At 48.0% G+C, this 16,748-nt stretch overlaps 1 protein-coding gene across 1 annotated transcript in view; it reads right to left on the reverse strand.

Moving 5' to 3' along the window:
- Nucleotides 1-307: 307 nt before the first annotated feature.
- The window catches only part of LOC102543550 (P protein-like), a 127,218-nt gene continuing 110,777 nt past the window's right edge, over nucleotides 308-16,748 (reverse strand). The window contains exons 19-20 of the mRNA XM_072952828.1: nucleotides 9,940-10,033; nucleotides 308-588 (exon numbers count right to left, since the gene is read on the reverse strand). Of these exons, the coding sequence (XP_072808929.1) occupies nucleotides 504-588; nucleotides 9,940-10,033 (179 nt within the window). The 3' untranslated portion in view covers nucleotides 308-503. The remainder of the gene's footprint in view (nucleotides 589-9,939; nucleotides 10,034-16,748) is intronic.

Consider the following 16,748-nt stretch of genomic DNA (forward strand, 5'->3'; position numbering starts at 1 on the left):
CTTTTAATTGAGGACTTAAAAACTTCAGAGAAAAACATAAATGGAGAAAATGCAGTTTTACATGCTATAAACTACTTAAAAAAAAACTAAGAGACTAACAGATTCTAAGACTTTTTGTCAAGGGATAATATTTTTTTAACACATATAAAGTTTCTTAATAAACTGTCTGCCTTTCCAAAGAAGAATATGTATTCAGAGGGTGTACAATTTGAATGTAGATTATTTTACCATGAAAAGTGATTACATGAAGAAAACTACTGAAAGCCTCAAGGAAAAGTGACATTCAAACAACATGAGCCATTTGGAGTGGATTCTCGCATCTGTGGCTTTTCCTACAGAGCAAAGCAAAATGTATTTTTGTATTTCCCAGCATTTGCCAGCATGCACCCAAGTAAAAGTGTGTGTGCCAAAGGTCTCCATTCCAGAGCACCCCCAGTGGGGCAGTTTTCACTGATGTTGGTAATGGATCAAGTTTACCTTAGTCTTCACACACTGGAGAGCTATCAATTCCAGCCCATCACGACGTGGGTGATTAGGAGGTAGCACATCCCAACCGTGCAGGAGACGACCATCATTGGGAAGCCCAACCTGAAACACAAAGAAAAGTGAATTCTGGTGTCTGGTGTCTGGAGAGTACTGTGAGACCTAGATTATTTTATGATGTTATTGCAAACGAATGCAGCCTTAGATTTCTGTTTCCACCAAGGTAATTACCTCTTATTTCTAGAAATCAAAAAGCTGGGCTCAGCCTAGATGATCTGAATGCATGCCTTCATTAGACGGCCCCCATTGTGTGCCATTTTATTTGAGACTTGCTTTTAGCTTGCACATTTTTTTTTAGTTTTTTTTTTTAGCTCATCTTTTTTCTTAACATGTCTAATTTTTATTTATTTACTTGGGAGAGGTAATTTATTTATTTTATTTATTTATATACAGATACGTATATTTAGTGGAAGTCCTGGAGATGGAACCTAGGACGTTGTGCATGCTAAGCACTCACTCTACCACTTAAGCTATACCCCCCCCCAAATTTGTAATTTAGAGCCTCGATTTGTTCATTAGAGGGTTGGTTTTGATGATTAACACTTACTCACAATTGCCAATGTCATGTAACGGAGCCATGATTTAAATTTCTGATGTTCTGTGCCTGCATCATCTTTTTTTTTTCCAGTGAAGTTGGATGTTTTATTTCTGTTATCTTTGTATTGCCAACACTTAGTATGGCACCTAGCATAGACCATATTAATGTTGTTGAATAATACACAGTTCCATAGATTTTTTCATACATATTATTATAATCAAAAATATTTTAAATAAGTGAGTCAAACTATCTGTGTGATAATCTTGTGATCAGTGTTGAACTTAACTAATCAAATAGAACAACTTGGTTTTTAGAGAAATTCTTTTTTTTCTTTTTTTTTTTAAGAATCTACGTATAAGTGATATCATATGGTATTTTTCTTTCTCTTTCTGACTTACTTCACTTAGAATGATCTCCAGGTCCATTCATGTTGCTAAGTTTTATTTATTTATTTATTTATTTATTTGTTTGTTTGTTTGTTGTTATTGACGTAGTCAGTTTACAATGCTGTGTCAATTTCTGGTGTACAGCCCAATGCTTCAGTCATACATGAATATACATATATTTATTTTCATATTCTTTTTCACCGTCAGCTACTACAAGTATTGTCCTTGTAAGAGAGCTGATTTAACCCCAGAAATGTCACATTTCCATAGACCCTTGAAATTCCTCATGCTGAAAGCTAGGGGTAGCTTGAGAGACAGGATTGAAAAATAATCACTTGTCTAAAGAAGGGAAGAGGGGAGAACAGGATTTTCTTCCGTATTCCGTGAGGTGCAAGGTGTATGTGTAGGCATGCCCCAAAACAAAAGTAAGTCACTAGAAGATGAAAGTTTCCCTCATTATACGTGTCCCACAATGTACCTGTATTTCCACAAATTCCCATCCTGACTAAGAAACCCCAATAGGTCCTCACTTGGCGTTTGGAATCCATCCTTTGAAGCCATCGCTTAATGCTGCACTGTCACTGGGGGAGGTCCCTTGTAACGGTTACAATTTTTGTTCCAAAAGGCTTCAAAATTCAGTGGCAGGAGTCTCGTGTGTGCTACTAATAATAAAGATTATGACATTCTTCCTTTCCCTGGCCAGGGATGTGGGGAGTAGCCTCTCAGAAAACAGTGTTTGCAATTTACCCTAATTACTGAATTCTGGAAAAATAAAATCCAGGGACAGTATTGGGTCAGTGCTCAGCGTCAAAGCCATCATAAAACCTTCCTTCCGCTGTGACAGATTGTACAGAGTGAGCCAGTGTCGGGTAAGATGCTGAGTACGTCAGCCCGGGCGCTGGGGCACCTGGCCGTATCTCAGAAGCAAGTCTGCCTTGCCAAGGGATGGATCCCACGAAGAGCAGACCTTGCTTTGAGGGAACCCTAGCCCAGAGGAAGTGGGACGGTCCTGCCAGGCTGCTGTCAACTGATAAAATGCACAACCTGGAAGTTGAGAGCTGTTTGGCAGACGTCCTGGGGACTCAAGCCCTGGACCCCGCCTCTCGGATGGTTCTAAGAGGCTGTTCCACCCAGGCAAGGGAGAAGGCAGCGTACACAGGAGTTTTTTCTAACAAAGACCAGGTAGTCAGAACATCAAAAGACAACTGCTAAAGAAAACCAGCCATCTCCAGCGAAGGAATTTAGCCCTTTTCTAAGTATGGGAAGGTGCAAAGGTCTGGGCTCACTGAAGTCACTCCTTTGATGGGCACCTAGCTGTCTAGGGCCAGCGTCTTGTACTTCCACATGCTGAGTTCCCTCCAGGGGCACCTCCGGGGGTGTCTGCAGAGGCCAGGCTGCCTGCTTGTCTGCATCCTGAGTTCCCTCCGCTGTCAGGGGAGGGGTGGCGGTCTGTCTGATGACTTGACAGCCACAGCATCCTTTGTTACTGCCACAGCTGTCAATATTTTTCATTGACACTCCCCAGTGAGGGCTGCTGGTGCCTCAGGGATGGCACCAACCCAGAGACAGGGCCTCGTCTAGGGACTGGTGCATTTAGACTCTCAGAAAAACAACTGTTCACTGAGCGTCTAGACACCGTGAAGGTCCTCACACAGCGACCTCATCAACTGCTCACACCACCTTTTGAGATTGGTGTCATCATACCCACTGCATAGATGAGGTATGGAGAAGGAAGCGGATTTGCTCAGGTCACTTGGCAACATTTGTTATGGTGCAAAAATCTAAATTCCATCCGTCTAACTCTATAGACTGCATACTCTTAATCACTACTGAGCCTCTGCGGGTACAGGTAAACTGCACAATGAGGAGACGCCCTCAGAAGTAACTTACTGAACGTCTGCTATTCACTAAGGACCACGTAGATGTTATTTATCATTTTCTAAACACAATAAGGCAGACCATTTTACCTCTATTTTATAGAAGAAGAAACTGAAGCTTGGCTATATTAAGGAATTTGACAAAGTTTGCCACTGCTAAGAGGCAGAGATGATTTTCTGGCTTCAAAACCCACATGCATTTTCCCATGAGAGAGGGACCACAGGATGCCGGTTCAGGCCTCTGCTCCTGTCCAGCTGCACGACCTTGGGAAAATATTAAACATCTGCCTGACCCAACTTCTTCATCTATAAAATGGAGTAACAATAGTACCTACTTACTAAGGTTATTATGAGGCTTGCATGAGTTTACTCCCTTAGACCTTGAGTTTAATCTCTCCGACCAGTGTGTGCTCATATAATGAGCCCTCAGCAGATGTCAGCCACAGGCCACTGCTCCTCAAAGTGGGGCGCCTGCCCGGAGTGCACGCTGACTGGATTAGAAAGTGCACAAACTCAAAGGATAAAGCACGGAGTGCCTGTAACCGGAAAGAACAAATCTGACTCAATATTAGATCGGCTCCTTTGGCTTTAACTCTGTGCCCTGTTTTCTAGGCTCCAACTTGCTCGCTTTGCACCTTTTGTAAAACAGTGTTGCCTTTAGCCAGAAATAGACAGGACAGCCTGTTCCCAAGGCTCTGAGCTTTAAGGATATTAACACTTCCCCCACTTATATAAAGATGACAAGTTGCAGAATAGAAAATAACCTTTGCCTTGTTAGAGATTTCACAGGGGCACCATGACCTGACCCACACGGACAGCTGCAAGAACAGAAGAATTCCTACATCAAGAAATCTGCAACAACCGACCACACTCCCTCCCCTTTTTAGAAGCCTGAATTCTGACTTGAGTAAGATGGTTCTCCAAGCCTTTAGTCTGCCATCCTCTCAGTCTGCGGATTTTCCAAATAGTCACTATTCTTTGCCCCAACACCTCGTCTCCCGATTTATTGGCCTGTTGTGCTGTGAGCAGAATGAATTTGGACTCCGTAAAGTGCCTACACACACACACACACACAGGTTTCTTAGAGAAGAGAATATAGTTGCTTTACAAACAAAACTATAGGTCAGTCTTTTGGCTCTGCAGCAGTATGGAGTAGATGCACTTCCTCCTGTTCCTCTGATCACAGCTTACATGCCTGGGCATTATATATAAAACACATACAAGGAGACTGCAGATGAAGAGAGGAAAGCGGTCCAGCTGGGGGCTTTGGGATTGTGAGGAATGACACGGCGATGAGTTCCCTTCTTATTTCCTCATTTATCCCAGACTAAGAAGCTGGGAAGCGTTAACAGCTAGAAGACAAAAACCAAAACAAAACAAGAGAAGTCTGCTCTCTCTAGCCAAAGGACCAGAAAAGGAACAGCATAGCAAGACAGGAAACTTTTACACAAAACTGCCTTATTGCAGTCAAGTACCACCGGGGAAGCAACACTGCAGCCCACCCGCCCCCGCCCCCACGGGCGACGGCCCCCACGGGCGACGGCCCCCGGGGAGAGCCGGCACCTCCACAGGAAGGCATAAAAAAGAAACAGAGAAACTTTTAGCGGTAATCAACAGGAAAAAAAAAATAGCAGATATAAGTTTAATATATGAATGGAAGAGAACGGGTCGGGGGAAGGAGAGAGAGACAGAGAGGCTAAGAGATAGACAGAAGGGAGAAAAGGGGTTATGTCAACTGTAAGCTTTAGCACTTTAGATTCCAGCTGCTTTATCTGTTAGTTGGGTTACGACCTGCAAATAGAGAACAGTACAAAGATAGTCGCATGTGCCATAAAACCCCTGAAAGAGCGCTTAGCCCATAAAGATACACAGAGCTGGGACTCCACGGATGGAAAACGTGCTTTTACAATCCAAAAAATAATTCGTTGAGGTAAGCTGCCCCTTTTTAGGAGACAGCAAACGGAAGCCTCTGAACACACAAAAAAACCCTCTAATGTGAGGGTCAGAGCTAGCGATGAAGCTGGGCACTGCCAGCAAACTGCCAACACCACCACCTGCCTGAGCATTTGAGAGTCAAGGCAAGGGTGCGGGCAGCTCTCCAGTGGCCCCCCTTCCTGGGCTGAGCCCCCGCTGCTTTTTCTGTGGGGGGTGCAGTTAGCTTGATTGGTGTTTCAGTGCTTCACTCTCTGCCCCATGAAAAGTCTGCTAGAAGGAGGCTGATTTGGGGAGAAGAGAGTCATGACTTCCTGTGGCTGCCAGCAGGACATCAGATACACACATTATGCTCCACTTTGCCAGGAGCCTTTACGTTTCCCAAAAGATTCATTTGTCTTACTCCCCAAGTCTCTCAGAAAAACAATACCTTCACCAAAGGCCTAGGAAAAGCGTGTTTGCACACCGTCCAGCTCGTATTATGCGTTCATTCCCCTCGGGGATTATTTTCAATCCATCCTGGCTCTAAACATCAAATTCTGTCACCAAGGACCAAAACACTCGACTGTCAAAAGCACAAATCAAGATGCAAAATGTCACAAAGATGCCCTGACAAATCCTACGTTAGATGTATCCAGCTTTAGGTTAAAAACATGCCTGTGATTCTTATGGTTACCCGGGGAGGTGGGGAGGGGGTGGGAAGGGATAAACTGGGACTTTCAGATTTGCAGACACTAATTACTATATATAAAGTAGATAAACAACACAGGGAACTATAGTCAATATCTGTAGTAACCTAGAATGAAAAAGAATATGAAAGTGAATACGTGGATGTGGATGTGTGACTGAAGCACTGTGCTGTACACCGGAAACACACACAACATTGTAAACTGACTCTACTTCAATAAAAAAATAAAAACCGTGCCTGTGGCGACACACAGGAGCTTCCAGACTGCACGCATGGAGGCCAGACATGACGCCGAGAGCCGAGCCCCTCACGCTGAAAGAGACGTGGTTTCCCAAAAAGAATGTTTACTAATGAAGTCTCCTACTTCCGTTTTGGACTGAAACCATTCCTGCTACTCTTCCTTCCCAAAAGGCTTTGTAAGACACCCTGTTTCCAGTTCTTAATCAGAAAACCATCTCACTCGTTCCTTTCTACGAAGATAAAGCATGCTCTGAGCAGAACAACAGCTTCTGTTTCTGCAGGCCCTTGGCGGTGGCACACAGGCGCACGCCAGCTCACACAGCCTGCTGCCTTCCACACTCTTCAGCCCCTTGCCTGTCCTCGGGCTGCTCAGGGCCCCAGGACAGGGGGCACTGTCTCCTCGTCAGCCCCCACTGGAGACTTGAACAGCCGCATCTCCTGGGTCTCCCGGGGTGATGCCTAGCTAAACTTCACGGAGAAGGAAGCTTCCTACCTCACAGAAATAAAGCCCCATTGTCATACTTCCCACAGAGAGAGGGGGTCCAGGTGGGAGAGGAGATGGGTAACCACAGGGTGTGCTGAAGCAGAGAAGGCACATTCAAGCGGGGAGAAGGCCTCTGCTGTCTGCACCCCACTCCCCATCACGTTGCAGCTGGTGACCGGCTGCCAGCCACAGTGTTCTCGGGGTGAGGCCTGGGGACGATGTCAGGCAGACAGGGCAGAAGTCACAGCAAGGAGCAGTGCAAAGCGAAGGGGCAAAGCTTGGAAAGGAAAAGGCATCTGAGGATAAAATACTAAAAATGTGCTTTTGTTCCATCAGAATAGACTCCAATTTGGGTGGTTTCCTTTCCACGCATTCAACCTGATGAAAGGTATCCACCATCTTGAGCAAATAAAAGACAAAAAACTCAAGAAAGTCATGTCTTGGGCTTGCTCTTTCTCAGGAAACGCGTTTTCGTTGCACACTCTGTGGCCCCCCCAGCCAGCTCGCTCTGCACCCCGTCTCCTGACCAACACCCCCGTTCTCGGCCACATGTAGGGCTGGACTCTCCTCTCTCCCCTCAACGGACCTGCAGTCAGCCAGCCTCTCGCTTCCTTAAACTCAACCCCATGTTGGCAAAGCCCCTTTACGTGCTGAGATCCCCCACTGAGGAAAAATGGAGAGTCACACAGGAATCATATGGAGACCCCTTAAAAGTTCTGCCCAGTACCTCTTGTAAAACTGCCTGGCACCTTCTCCCACATTGCCACATTCGGAGTTTGACCTTAACTATGCATTGGTGTTTATAACTATGCCTAGGAGATTGCAACTTCCCTTGCTGAGCAGTGACTGAAGGCCAAAGTTGGCCTGATGTATGATCACCACCCTCAGCCTCCAACATCAGACGACGCTGGCTCTGGAGGAGGGCACAGCTCAGTGGTGGAGCACGTGCCTAGCACGCACAAGGTCCCGGGTTCAATCCCCAGTGCCTCAATTAAATAAATAAATAAACCTAATTACTTTCCTTCCCTCAAAGTATGTATGTTTTTAATAATAAAGAAAGAAAAGTAATAAAAGAAAGAAAGAAAAGTAATAAAAGGAAAAAAGAAACACAAGGCCTACTTGAAAAGTTCAGTGTGCACATGTGTCACCCACTGGAGCTGAGCCCCAAATGTCTGCAAGGCCTGGTGGACTCCTTCAGGCAGGCAGGTGTCCTGGTTATTTTTCCAAAGTTCCACTGGAGAAAATGTCAGTGGAGTACTGTTGCCCTAAACCCCTCCAATTTTTCATGATATTAATACTGGGCCTCTCCTGTCTACCTGTGAGACCAACCAGTGTTGCTAACGGCCCTAAGGTCCCTGTTGTCTGGAGCCCCGCTGTGGTCGCCAGCAGGTAGGGGGCCCGTGCACTGCACGCTTGGCTGAAAAGAGTAAAGAGTTTCCAGCTGTGCAGGAATTAGCAACCTGGTCCAAATGAGGGAGCCGTACAGCTGCAGGGCCCCAGTCTGCACTGCACCTCCCACTGCGGCCGCCCTCAGAGCACTGGTCTCTGAAGCCCCATGAATTCTGTTCTTGTTGAAAGGATCATGCTTAAGTGACAGGACTGTTTCTTTTATATTCAGAAGAGGCAGATAAGAATCTAAACAGAAGACGTCAGTCAAGTGCTAAGTTTCAGATCCTACCCCTCAGCAGCAGGGTCCACAGCGTACCCAGAGTCCAGCTGAGGGCTGCAAGTTCAGTGTCCCCGTGGCTCAATCTCCAGCCAAGCGCCTCCTCCCCACACCCGTGTCTCCCAAGAGTGTCATTCAAATTAATGTCTTGGCAAAACTCTCAAGTATTGCTAGTCATTCATGGAGGGGCATGGCCAGTACGGTAAGTCCATCAAAAGTCAGCATCCTACTATACGGAGGCATGGATGTTTCCTCCCCGGGTATGATGGTCAAGGCTCTGTCCCCAAGCTCAGCCCAGCCAAGCAGTACGCCGCACAGGCACAGGTCCCAGGGCAGGGACCACGACCTGCAGAGGACTCTGCCACTCAGCCAGAGCTGCTGCTGCAGATCTTCAGCGGGGCTGGTTCTGAGAACTGTCTCCATGCGTGTGCCAGACTTGAATTTACAGTCCGAGAACTTCAATAGAAATCTTGCTTAATGCCAAATGAAGGTCAGTTCATTTTGGCAGTGCCATTTTACAGGCACCACCAATATCCATCTGCCCACTCCCTGCCTCCAAAGTGCAGTGGTACATATGAAAGCCAGCACGCAGGGGCCAGAACCCCAAAGCGGTCCTCCTTGGTGGGAGCTGCGGTCAGCTTCACTCCCCCTCCAGGGCCTCCTCTCTGTGCTGTCTCCTGATGCCCGCTCCCAGGCTGCAATATTCCTGGGTCCTTTCAATCTTGAGCTTTTTCCCTGGGCAATCAGCAGGAGGATGTCAGACTCTCATTATGCACCCTTATCATGGGCCATCAAGGCACAGGTCCCCATTGGAATTTTCGAGAGAACAACATAAAATCTAATTACTCTCTTTATTCCTTTGAGAGCTACATAAGTTTCAAAAGCTAAAGCTCTAAGCATTCTTGGAAATAATGAACAGTACATATACGTAAATTTAAAAATATATGTGCAGTAAAAAAAAAAAGATCAAGCCATGAAAGACACAGAAGAAACTTAAAAGACCTATTACTGAATGAAAGAAGCCAGTCTGAACAGGCTGCAAACTCTACGATTCCAACCAAATGACCTTCTGAAAAGGCACAGCTACAGAAACAATAAAAAGGTCGTGGTTTCCAGGGGTTTGGGGAGAGGGAGGGAGGGAGGGATGGAGCACAGGGGATTTCTAGGGCAATGAAATTACTCTGTATGATACTGTAGTGGTGGCTACATGTCATGCGTCTGTCAAAACCCACAGAATATACAACATCAAGAGTGAGCCCTAATGTAAACTCTGGACTTTGGTTGATAATAATGTGCCCATGTTTGTTCATCGATTGTACCAAATACGCCACACTGATGAGGGGTGTTGAGGGGAGCGGAGTACACATGTGTGGGTGGGGAGGGCTGTGCGCGAACTCTGTATTCTCTGCTCAATTCTGCTGTGAACCTGAAACTGCTCTAAAAGAACAAAGTCTATTTAAAAAAACCTAATTACTCTCTAATTATGAAAACATTTTCTTATCTTAGTGCGTAACAGCATGTATTGTTGGGTTTCTTTAAGTAAACTTAGGGACATAAACAAATTTTCAATGAGTTTTCAAAGTACCTGAAAAATTCCATGAAAGAGAATCCATATCCATGCTGCTCTGCAATTCCGGCACAAACCACGTTGGCTGATGCTCCGATCAGTGTCCCATTGCCTGGAATCAAAATTCAAAAAGTAGAGCAAAATCTCAGGGTATCTTGGTGGTAGGTTTCTGTTCCCTTTTGTTCTAAAATATCTGGCTCATTACGTGCTTTTGATTTGATGATAACTTTACAGGCACTGCCAAAGTGATTGTTGCTATGCAAATGTCTGCAGAGAACAAACAAAAACCCACTGGCAACCAGGAAATAAATTCACCGTTTGCAAATATAGTACATTTAGTTACGGATAGGGCTGCTGCTGTCGTATGGGATAGAAAAGAGGAAATGCTAAGGAGAATTGGCAAATCACTGTGGGACGTGGTGGCATACATCTTTTAAAGGAAAACGCAAGTCGGGCGAACATCCACAGGAGAGAACGTGCGTCTTCAGAGCAGTGGAATCTCAGACGAGAACCGCCTTGCTTGGGACTCCGGACCTGGACACCTACCAGGAAACCCTTTGTGTGGGTGGAACGATGGATGTAAACAAGGCTATAAAACACCTTTCTGGGTGGGCCTTTGTGACAGCAGGCAGGATCTGCAGGGAGAGTGTGTACATGAGGGTGGCCTCACACTGAGGGACAGGGGCCAAGCCCAGCGCCCGACACAGTGACTGGCTCAGGGAAGGGTGAATTTACTTGGTCGAGCCATCCGCATCGTCTGTCCCCAGTGGCAGAGGTCCGTGCTCAGGGCTGGGTGCACAACTCCGGCTCAGCCCAGTTAGTTCAGTTCTGACATCTGTGCGTGAATCGCTGGGGACTGTGAACTGGGAGGCACAAGTCTGGAGCTGCTGACAACAGAGGGGCCCGAGGGAGTGGCCTTTCTGAGACTGGACAACAGAGCAGGCGGACGAGGACCAAGGAAGCCGGTGAAATGCAGCTGCCCCCACATCGCCCTCCCACTCAGCCCTCGCGCTGTCCTGAAACACGGCCGGGCTGCCAGCGCGAAGGCTCGCAAAGAGCCTCATCTCACCCCCTCCGCCTTTACTCCATGTAAGGGTTAGACTGGGCTGTCAGTGAAAACCTTTGACATAGCCCATTTACACACTTGCTCTAAGGATGAAATATATTTGATGTGTCCAAAGTGTAAGATTTTGGATCTTAAGAGCGCAATAAAAAACCTCCAGGGTCTCTTCAGACCGCCGAAGCCCACCGAGCCCACGCCTTGGGCAGGACCTGCCTCCCCGAGGTCGGCCCCAACCGAGCTGCCTGCGGTCACTGTGCTCCCGGTGTCCCATTCTGTGACACGACCCCTGCTCCTCACTGTAGTTCAAGTGCACGGCCCCGCCCAGCGTTTTAGGAAGGGTGCGATGGAGGTGGGAGGGCAGGGGGAGCAAGCCCATCACCAAGGGCAGAGGGACAGCTGCCCCATACCGGGGCGGGGGGGAGGTCACAGGCCAGCACACGAGTTGCTCTGTGTAGGACGGACTTCAGGGCGGTGACAACGGAAGTACAGACCTAGGCTGGGGGACAGACCAGGCTATAGATGATACTGGCGCTCCAGGTGGTAGGATGATGGATGCGCACCCCCTACCCCACAGAGAGGCCGCACCTTGGTCCTCAGGAGCCGTGCTGTGTCATTATGCTACCACGTACGGCCAAAAGGACTACACACGGGTTGTTCAGGCTACAGACCTTGAGATGGGCACTGCCCTGACTTATCTGAGGGGACCCAGTGGAATCACACGAACCCTTAAAAGTAGAGAACTGTCTCCAGTTCTGGAAGCAGAAGAGAAGCCTCAGAGGGAGAGCAGGAGGGATCCTGGGGACCCCCTGGGGCTGCAGCGAAGGGCAGGTGGGAGAGAACCCGTGGAGGCGGGCTGGAGGGGTCTGGGGGTCATCCCGCCATTAGCAGGATTCCACACACTAGTGCTGGTTTGAGATGTACCAGAGAGGCCTCTAAGGAGCTCAGGGCGGCCTCAGCTGACAGCCAGCTGGGGGCTGGAGACTCGGTAACACAGCTGCAAGGAGCTGGATTCTGCCAACACCTGAGTGAGTCTGGGAGCAGACATCCCCAAAGCTACCGGGGGGGGCGTAGTTTGCAGACATTTCGATCATGGCCTCGCAAGACCCTAAGCAGGACCCAACTGAGCCACCCTTACACGCTTACACGGAAGGCAAGAACTTGTAAGATAACAAATCCCCTAAGCTTGTCTATTCGTTATGGCCAGCACTGACTTGGATTTCCATCTCAGTTCTGCGACTGGCCTTTATCCCCCCTGCTGCCCGACACCCAGATTTCCACTAGCTTCTTTCTAACTTCCCAACCCTCAGCAGGCTCTCCCTCCCACCCCAAGAAGCCACTCTCCATGGAAATCAGCTCACATCCCCCTGGGTTTCCCGGGGAGCCTATTAGTGGGGATACAGGATGCGACACCACATGGGAGACGTGCAGTGGGCATGAGATCAGAGAGGCAAAGGGCAAGTGCTCAGGGGGCTGGCTCATTGGGGCTGTGGCCAGGCAGGGCAGCCCCAAGGAAGCCACGGGTGACAAAGTGACTTAGGAGTCTCCAAGGAGAATGAGATGAAGGAACGTGCAGGACTGGGTGAGGGGTGAGTTCTCCTGGAGAAGGAGTTGAAAAGGAAAAGACCAGATGTCTGCTGGTATCCCCTTAAGGCAGAAGCATCTAAGGACATGAAGGGCCTTTATCATCTCATCTTTGCCATGACTCTCGAGGCCCCCAGTGTCCCCACGAAGAAACTGAGGAACAGAGAGGTAACATGCTGAGTTGACGGGGTTGGGAAGTGGTGGGGCCAGGACGCCAGCCAGGCACTGACTCCAGAGGAAGATCAGAGAGGGCGGGACTCGGGCTTCACGATGCAAGCCTGAAGCCATCCTGTAGGCAGTTGTGCGGAGCGTCTGGGGGCCCCCGAGCAGGTGGCGATGCTGGCCCCAGCTAGGAGCTGACACACTGATGCCCCATCCCATCACCCTGTCAGCCAGCTGACTCTTGCTCTAGGCAAGAGTCTACACTCTTGCAGAACCATCCTGCCTGGGGGTTATTTCCCAGGGCCTGACGACTCTGTTACTACAGGAAGGCCACACTCCTCAGAGCGCCCTGCCCCGCTGGCCTCCACCGCAGAACACACACTTCAGCAGTCGGGCGGGGCCTGCTCTGCCACCCCGATTTTTCTAACAGGTTTACAAGACTTAACATGGAGAGCTCTGCTTCTGGACGAGAGAGATCCTCACACATGATCCAGGGTCACATTCACGTGTGAGCTCTAAAAAGGCAACCCCCTCCTTCCCTCCTATCAGGGATTAATGACTGAAAAAACACTCCTTTCGGCTACCAATCAAGATTCCGGAGTAGGAAGATGTGGAGCTCCCTTGCCCTTCAAAAACACATCAAAAATACATCTACACGTGGGACAATTCTTATAGAAAAATCAGCTGAAAGCTGGCAAAAGATTTCTTATACAAGCAAAGAGGTAAGGTCCCATGTACTCAAGAAGGACCAAAAAATAAAAAGGTACCAGGAGAGGACTAGCACCCCTGGGAGGGCGCTGTGAGAGAGGGAGGTCCACACAGGTGGCCCCTTGCCCTGAGAGCTCCGCGTGCCCTCTCAGAGAGGGCTGCCAGCACACACAGAGGGACTGGAGGGGCCTGAACTCTCCTTGCAAGGAGCGAGTATGCGCTGGCTTGCTGACAGTCAGGGCAGAGAGAGACCGGTGCTGACAACTCCCGCCTCACTGCACTTCCAAGCCAGAAACCGGCACTGGGGGCAGGGCTGCTAACATGCAGGAGCCGGTCACTGAAACTCAGGCTTCGGTGGGTAGGTTCTGGGAGAGGACATGGTCTAGCTGCATGAGGACAGCACAGAGGGCCTAGAGTGTAGCCCAGAGCCCATCATTAGTGGATGCAGAGTTGGGCACAGGTCTGCCATAGGAGCCCCATTATCAGCATGCATAGGTCCCCAAAGGAGCACCATCCTCGGTGTGCTGCCAGCAGGGCAAGGCTCTGGTGGCGGCAGGCTTTGTGAGCTTGCCCATGGCAGAGGTGGGTCCAAGCATGCCACACACCCAAGATGATGGGTAGCGACCCAGAATCTCACATCTCCAGTGGGCAGCCCCTGGGGAGGAGGACACAGCCAGCCCTTTCCCAGTGGGCGTGCCCTAGCGCTGGCTGCCTCACAGCGCAGCCTGGGGCTGGATCTGGGGCAGAGGTGCTGGAGGAGCCCTGCCACAGGGGCGGCCTCGATCCCGGGCGGCAGCACGACCACGTCAGTTCCTGCAGCCAAAACAGCCCGCTGCCCCCAGCGACAGTCTGGCACTAGGTCTGGGACATACACAATGGAGAAAGGGGTGAGACCCTGAGCTGCTTCTGGGCAGAACCGTGGATGCCGAACAGGTGGCACGTAGGTTCACCGTGACCATGCAGGCCTCCTTGCTTCGGTGCTCACCTCCTTGAGGACAGAACACACACTTAAGGGTAACAAGGCCTTATCGGACCCAACCCTCATAGCTGCTACTCCAACAACTGAGGAGCAGGCCCTGCCCCCCAACAGGGCGGTGACAGCCAGCGGCGGCCCAGGGCAACACAGGGCCTGGTCACCCCCACACCAATCACAAGCCCTATCAAGGGGATAAGAACCAGCAAACTCTGAGGAAAGATGGGGCAAGCATCCATACCAAAAACAGGCCTCGTACCAAAAATACTGGACTTCTAGGGTCTACAAAGGGATACACCCACACTTGCAAATATTGACAGGTATGTATCAAATAGATAAACAAGTTTATACTGTATAGCGCAGGGAAATATATTCAAGATCTTGTAGTAGCTCGTGGTGAAAGAGAATATGAAAATGAATATATGTATATTTATGTATGACTGAAGAATTGTGCTGCACACCAGAAACTGACACACTGTAAACTGACTATAACTCGAAAAAAAAAAAAAAAAGCTTCACGACCACAATAGAGAACTGTTTCACCTAAATTCATGGAGACAGAAAAAGTTAAGTTAAAATGAAAATGCAGATGATCTCCCAAATGAAAGAGCAAGAGAAATTACCCTGGAAAAATGAATAATGAAACAGAGATAATTAGTCTACCAGATACTGAGTTCAAAATGTTGGTAATAAAGTGCTAACTGAATTAAGAAAGAGTATTGATTGAAATGTAGGTCACCGTGAACAAGGAAGTAGAAACTACAAAGATGAACTATTCAAAATTAAGTAACTCAGTTGCCAAGATAAAAGCCAAGCTACAGGCAATCAATAGCAGAGTAAATAATGCAGAAGAACAAATCAGTGATCTGGAAGAAACAATAGTGGACGTCACTCCATCAGAACAGCAGACAGAAAGACAAGTTGCATGAAGGCAACATAAGAGAGTTATGAGGTATATGGGGTAATATAAAGTGTGCGAACTTACACATAATAAGGGTTCCAGAAGGACAAGAAAGAGTAAGGTAATCGAAATGTATCTGAAGAAATTATGGCTGAAAATGTCCAAACTTAATTAAGGAAACAGATATTCGGGTACAGGGAGTACAGAGATCTTCACTGCTTGCTTTCATCAGCATGTTGTAATTTTCAACTTCAGTGTGTAACTTGTTGAGTAATTATAAACAGTATTGTTTATTTAATTGTAGTATCCATGTGTTCACTGCTAAAATTGATTTTTTAAGTATCATATATCCTGTGACCTTGCTGACTTCACAAATTAGTTATATAGTTTTCTGTGGGGTTTTTTTTTTTTTTTTTGATTACTTGGGATCTACAAAGACAATCATGTCATCTGTTTGATCCAAATAAATCCAAAGATCCAAATAAATGGGAGGACATAACATGTTCATGCATTGGAAGACTCCACGCAGTAAAGATGTCAACTGTCCCCAAATGAGTATTCAAGTTTAATGCAATTTCTACCAAAATCTTAGTAAGATTTGTTTGGTATATATACAAGAGTATTTTAAAATATACACATGGAGGATATATAAACATTCCTAGGAACAGTTTTATTTCTTCCTTTCTAATCTGTATACATTTTGTTTCCTTTCCCCCCTGACTGCTCCAGAACTATGGTGAATAAGAGACATGAGAACAAATATCCTCGCCTTATTCCCAATCTCACAGGACAAACATTCAGCCTTTCAGCAGTGAGGCTGATGTCAGCTGTAGGATTCTGCAGCTGCCCTTTATCAAGGTAATGGGATGTTGGACATTTTACGTGAGGAACTGCAGAGACTGAAACAGGATATTGACACATATGCGCAGACACACGCATGTGCTGAAAAGGGCGTCCTCGCTTGGGCCAGGCTGTCAGCGCAGGGCATGAGGCCAATCTGATCTGTTGCTGAGCTGGACCTGGCTTGGATACCCTTAGAGTTGGATTCAATTTGCCATTGGCTGCAGATGTTCTGAGAGCAGGATGAGAAGTTCTCTGAAACAGAGATACTGAGCACAGGAAGATTCTGGGTCTCTGGCTATCGAGCCAAGTCATCGATTTTCTAACAGGTTTACGGCCTGTTGATTGTGGAGGAGTCTCTGTGTTCTGAAGTTCTGTCCTGGCTGGCTGTCCCGCCAACTACATGGGGTCTGCAAAGGCCCAGCATGTCTCCGAAGCTTCATGGCTGCTGCCGCCACGTCCCCAGCTTCACCGCACACTCAGGACAGGCACTGAGAGGTCTCACTCGGCCTCCCGGCACCGTCAGCCAGAGAGGACGGCGCCCGTGTTCTCCTCTCCCTTATGAAGGGCTTATCACTCTCTGGAATTTACTTCCTTTG

This window comes from Vicugna pacos, chromosome 32 (genome assembly GCF_048564905.1).
Source record: "Vicugna pacos chromosome 32, VicPac4, whole genome shotgun sequence".
Lineage (NCBI taxonomy): Eukaryota > Metazoa > Chordata > Mammalia > Artiodactyla > Camelidae > Vicugna > Vicugna pacos.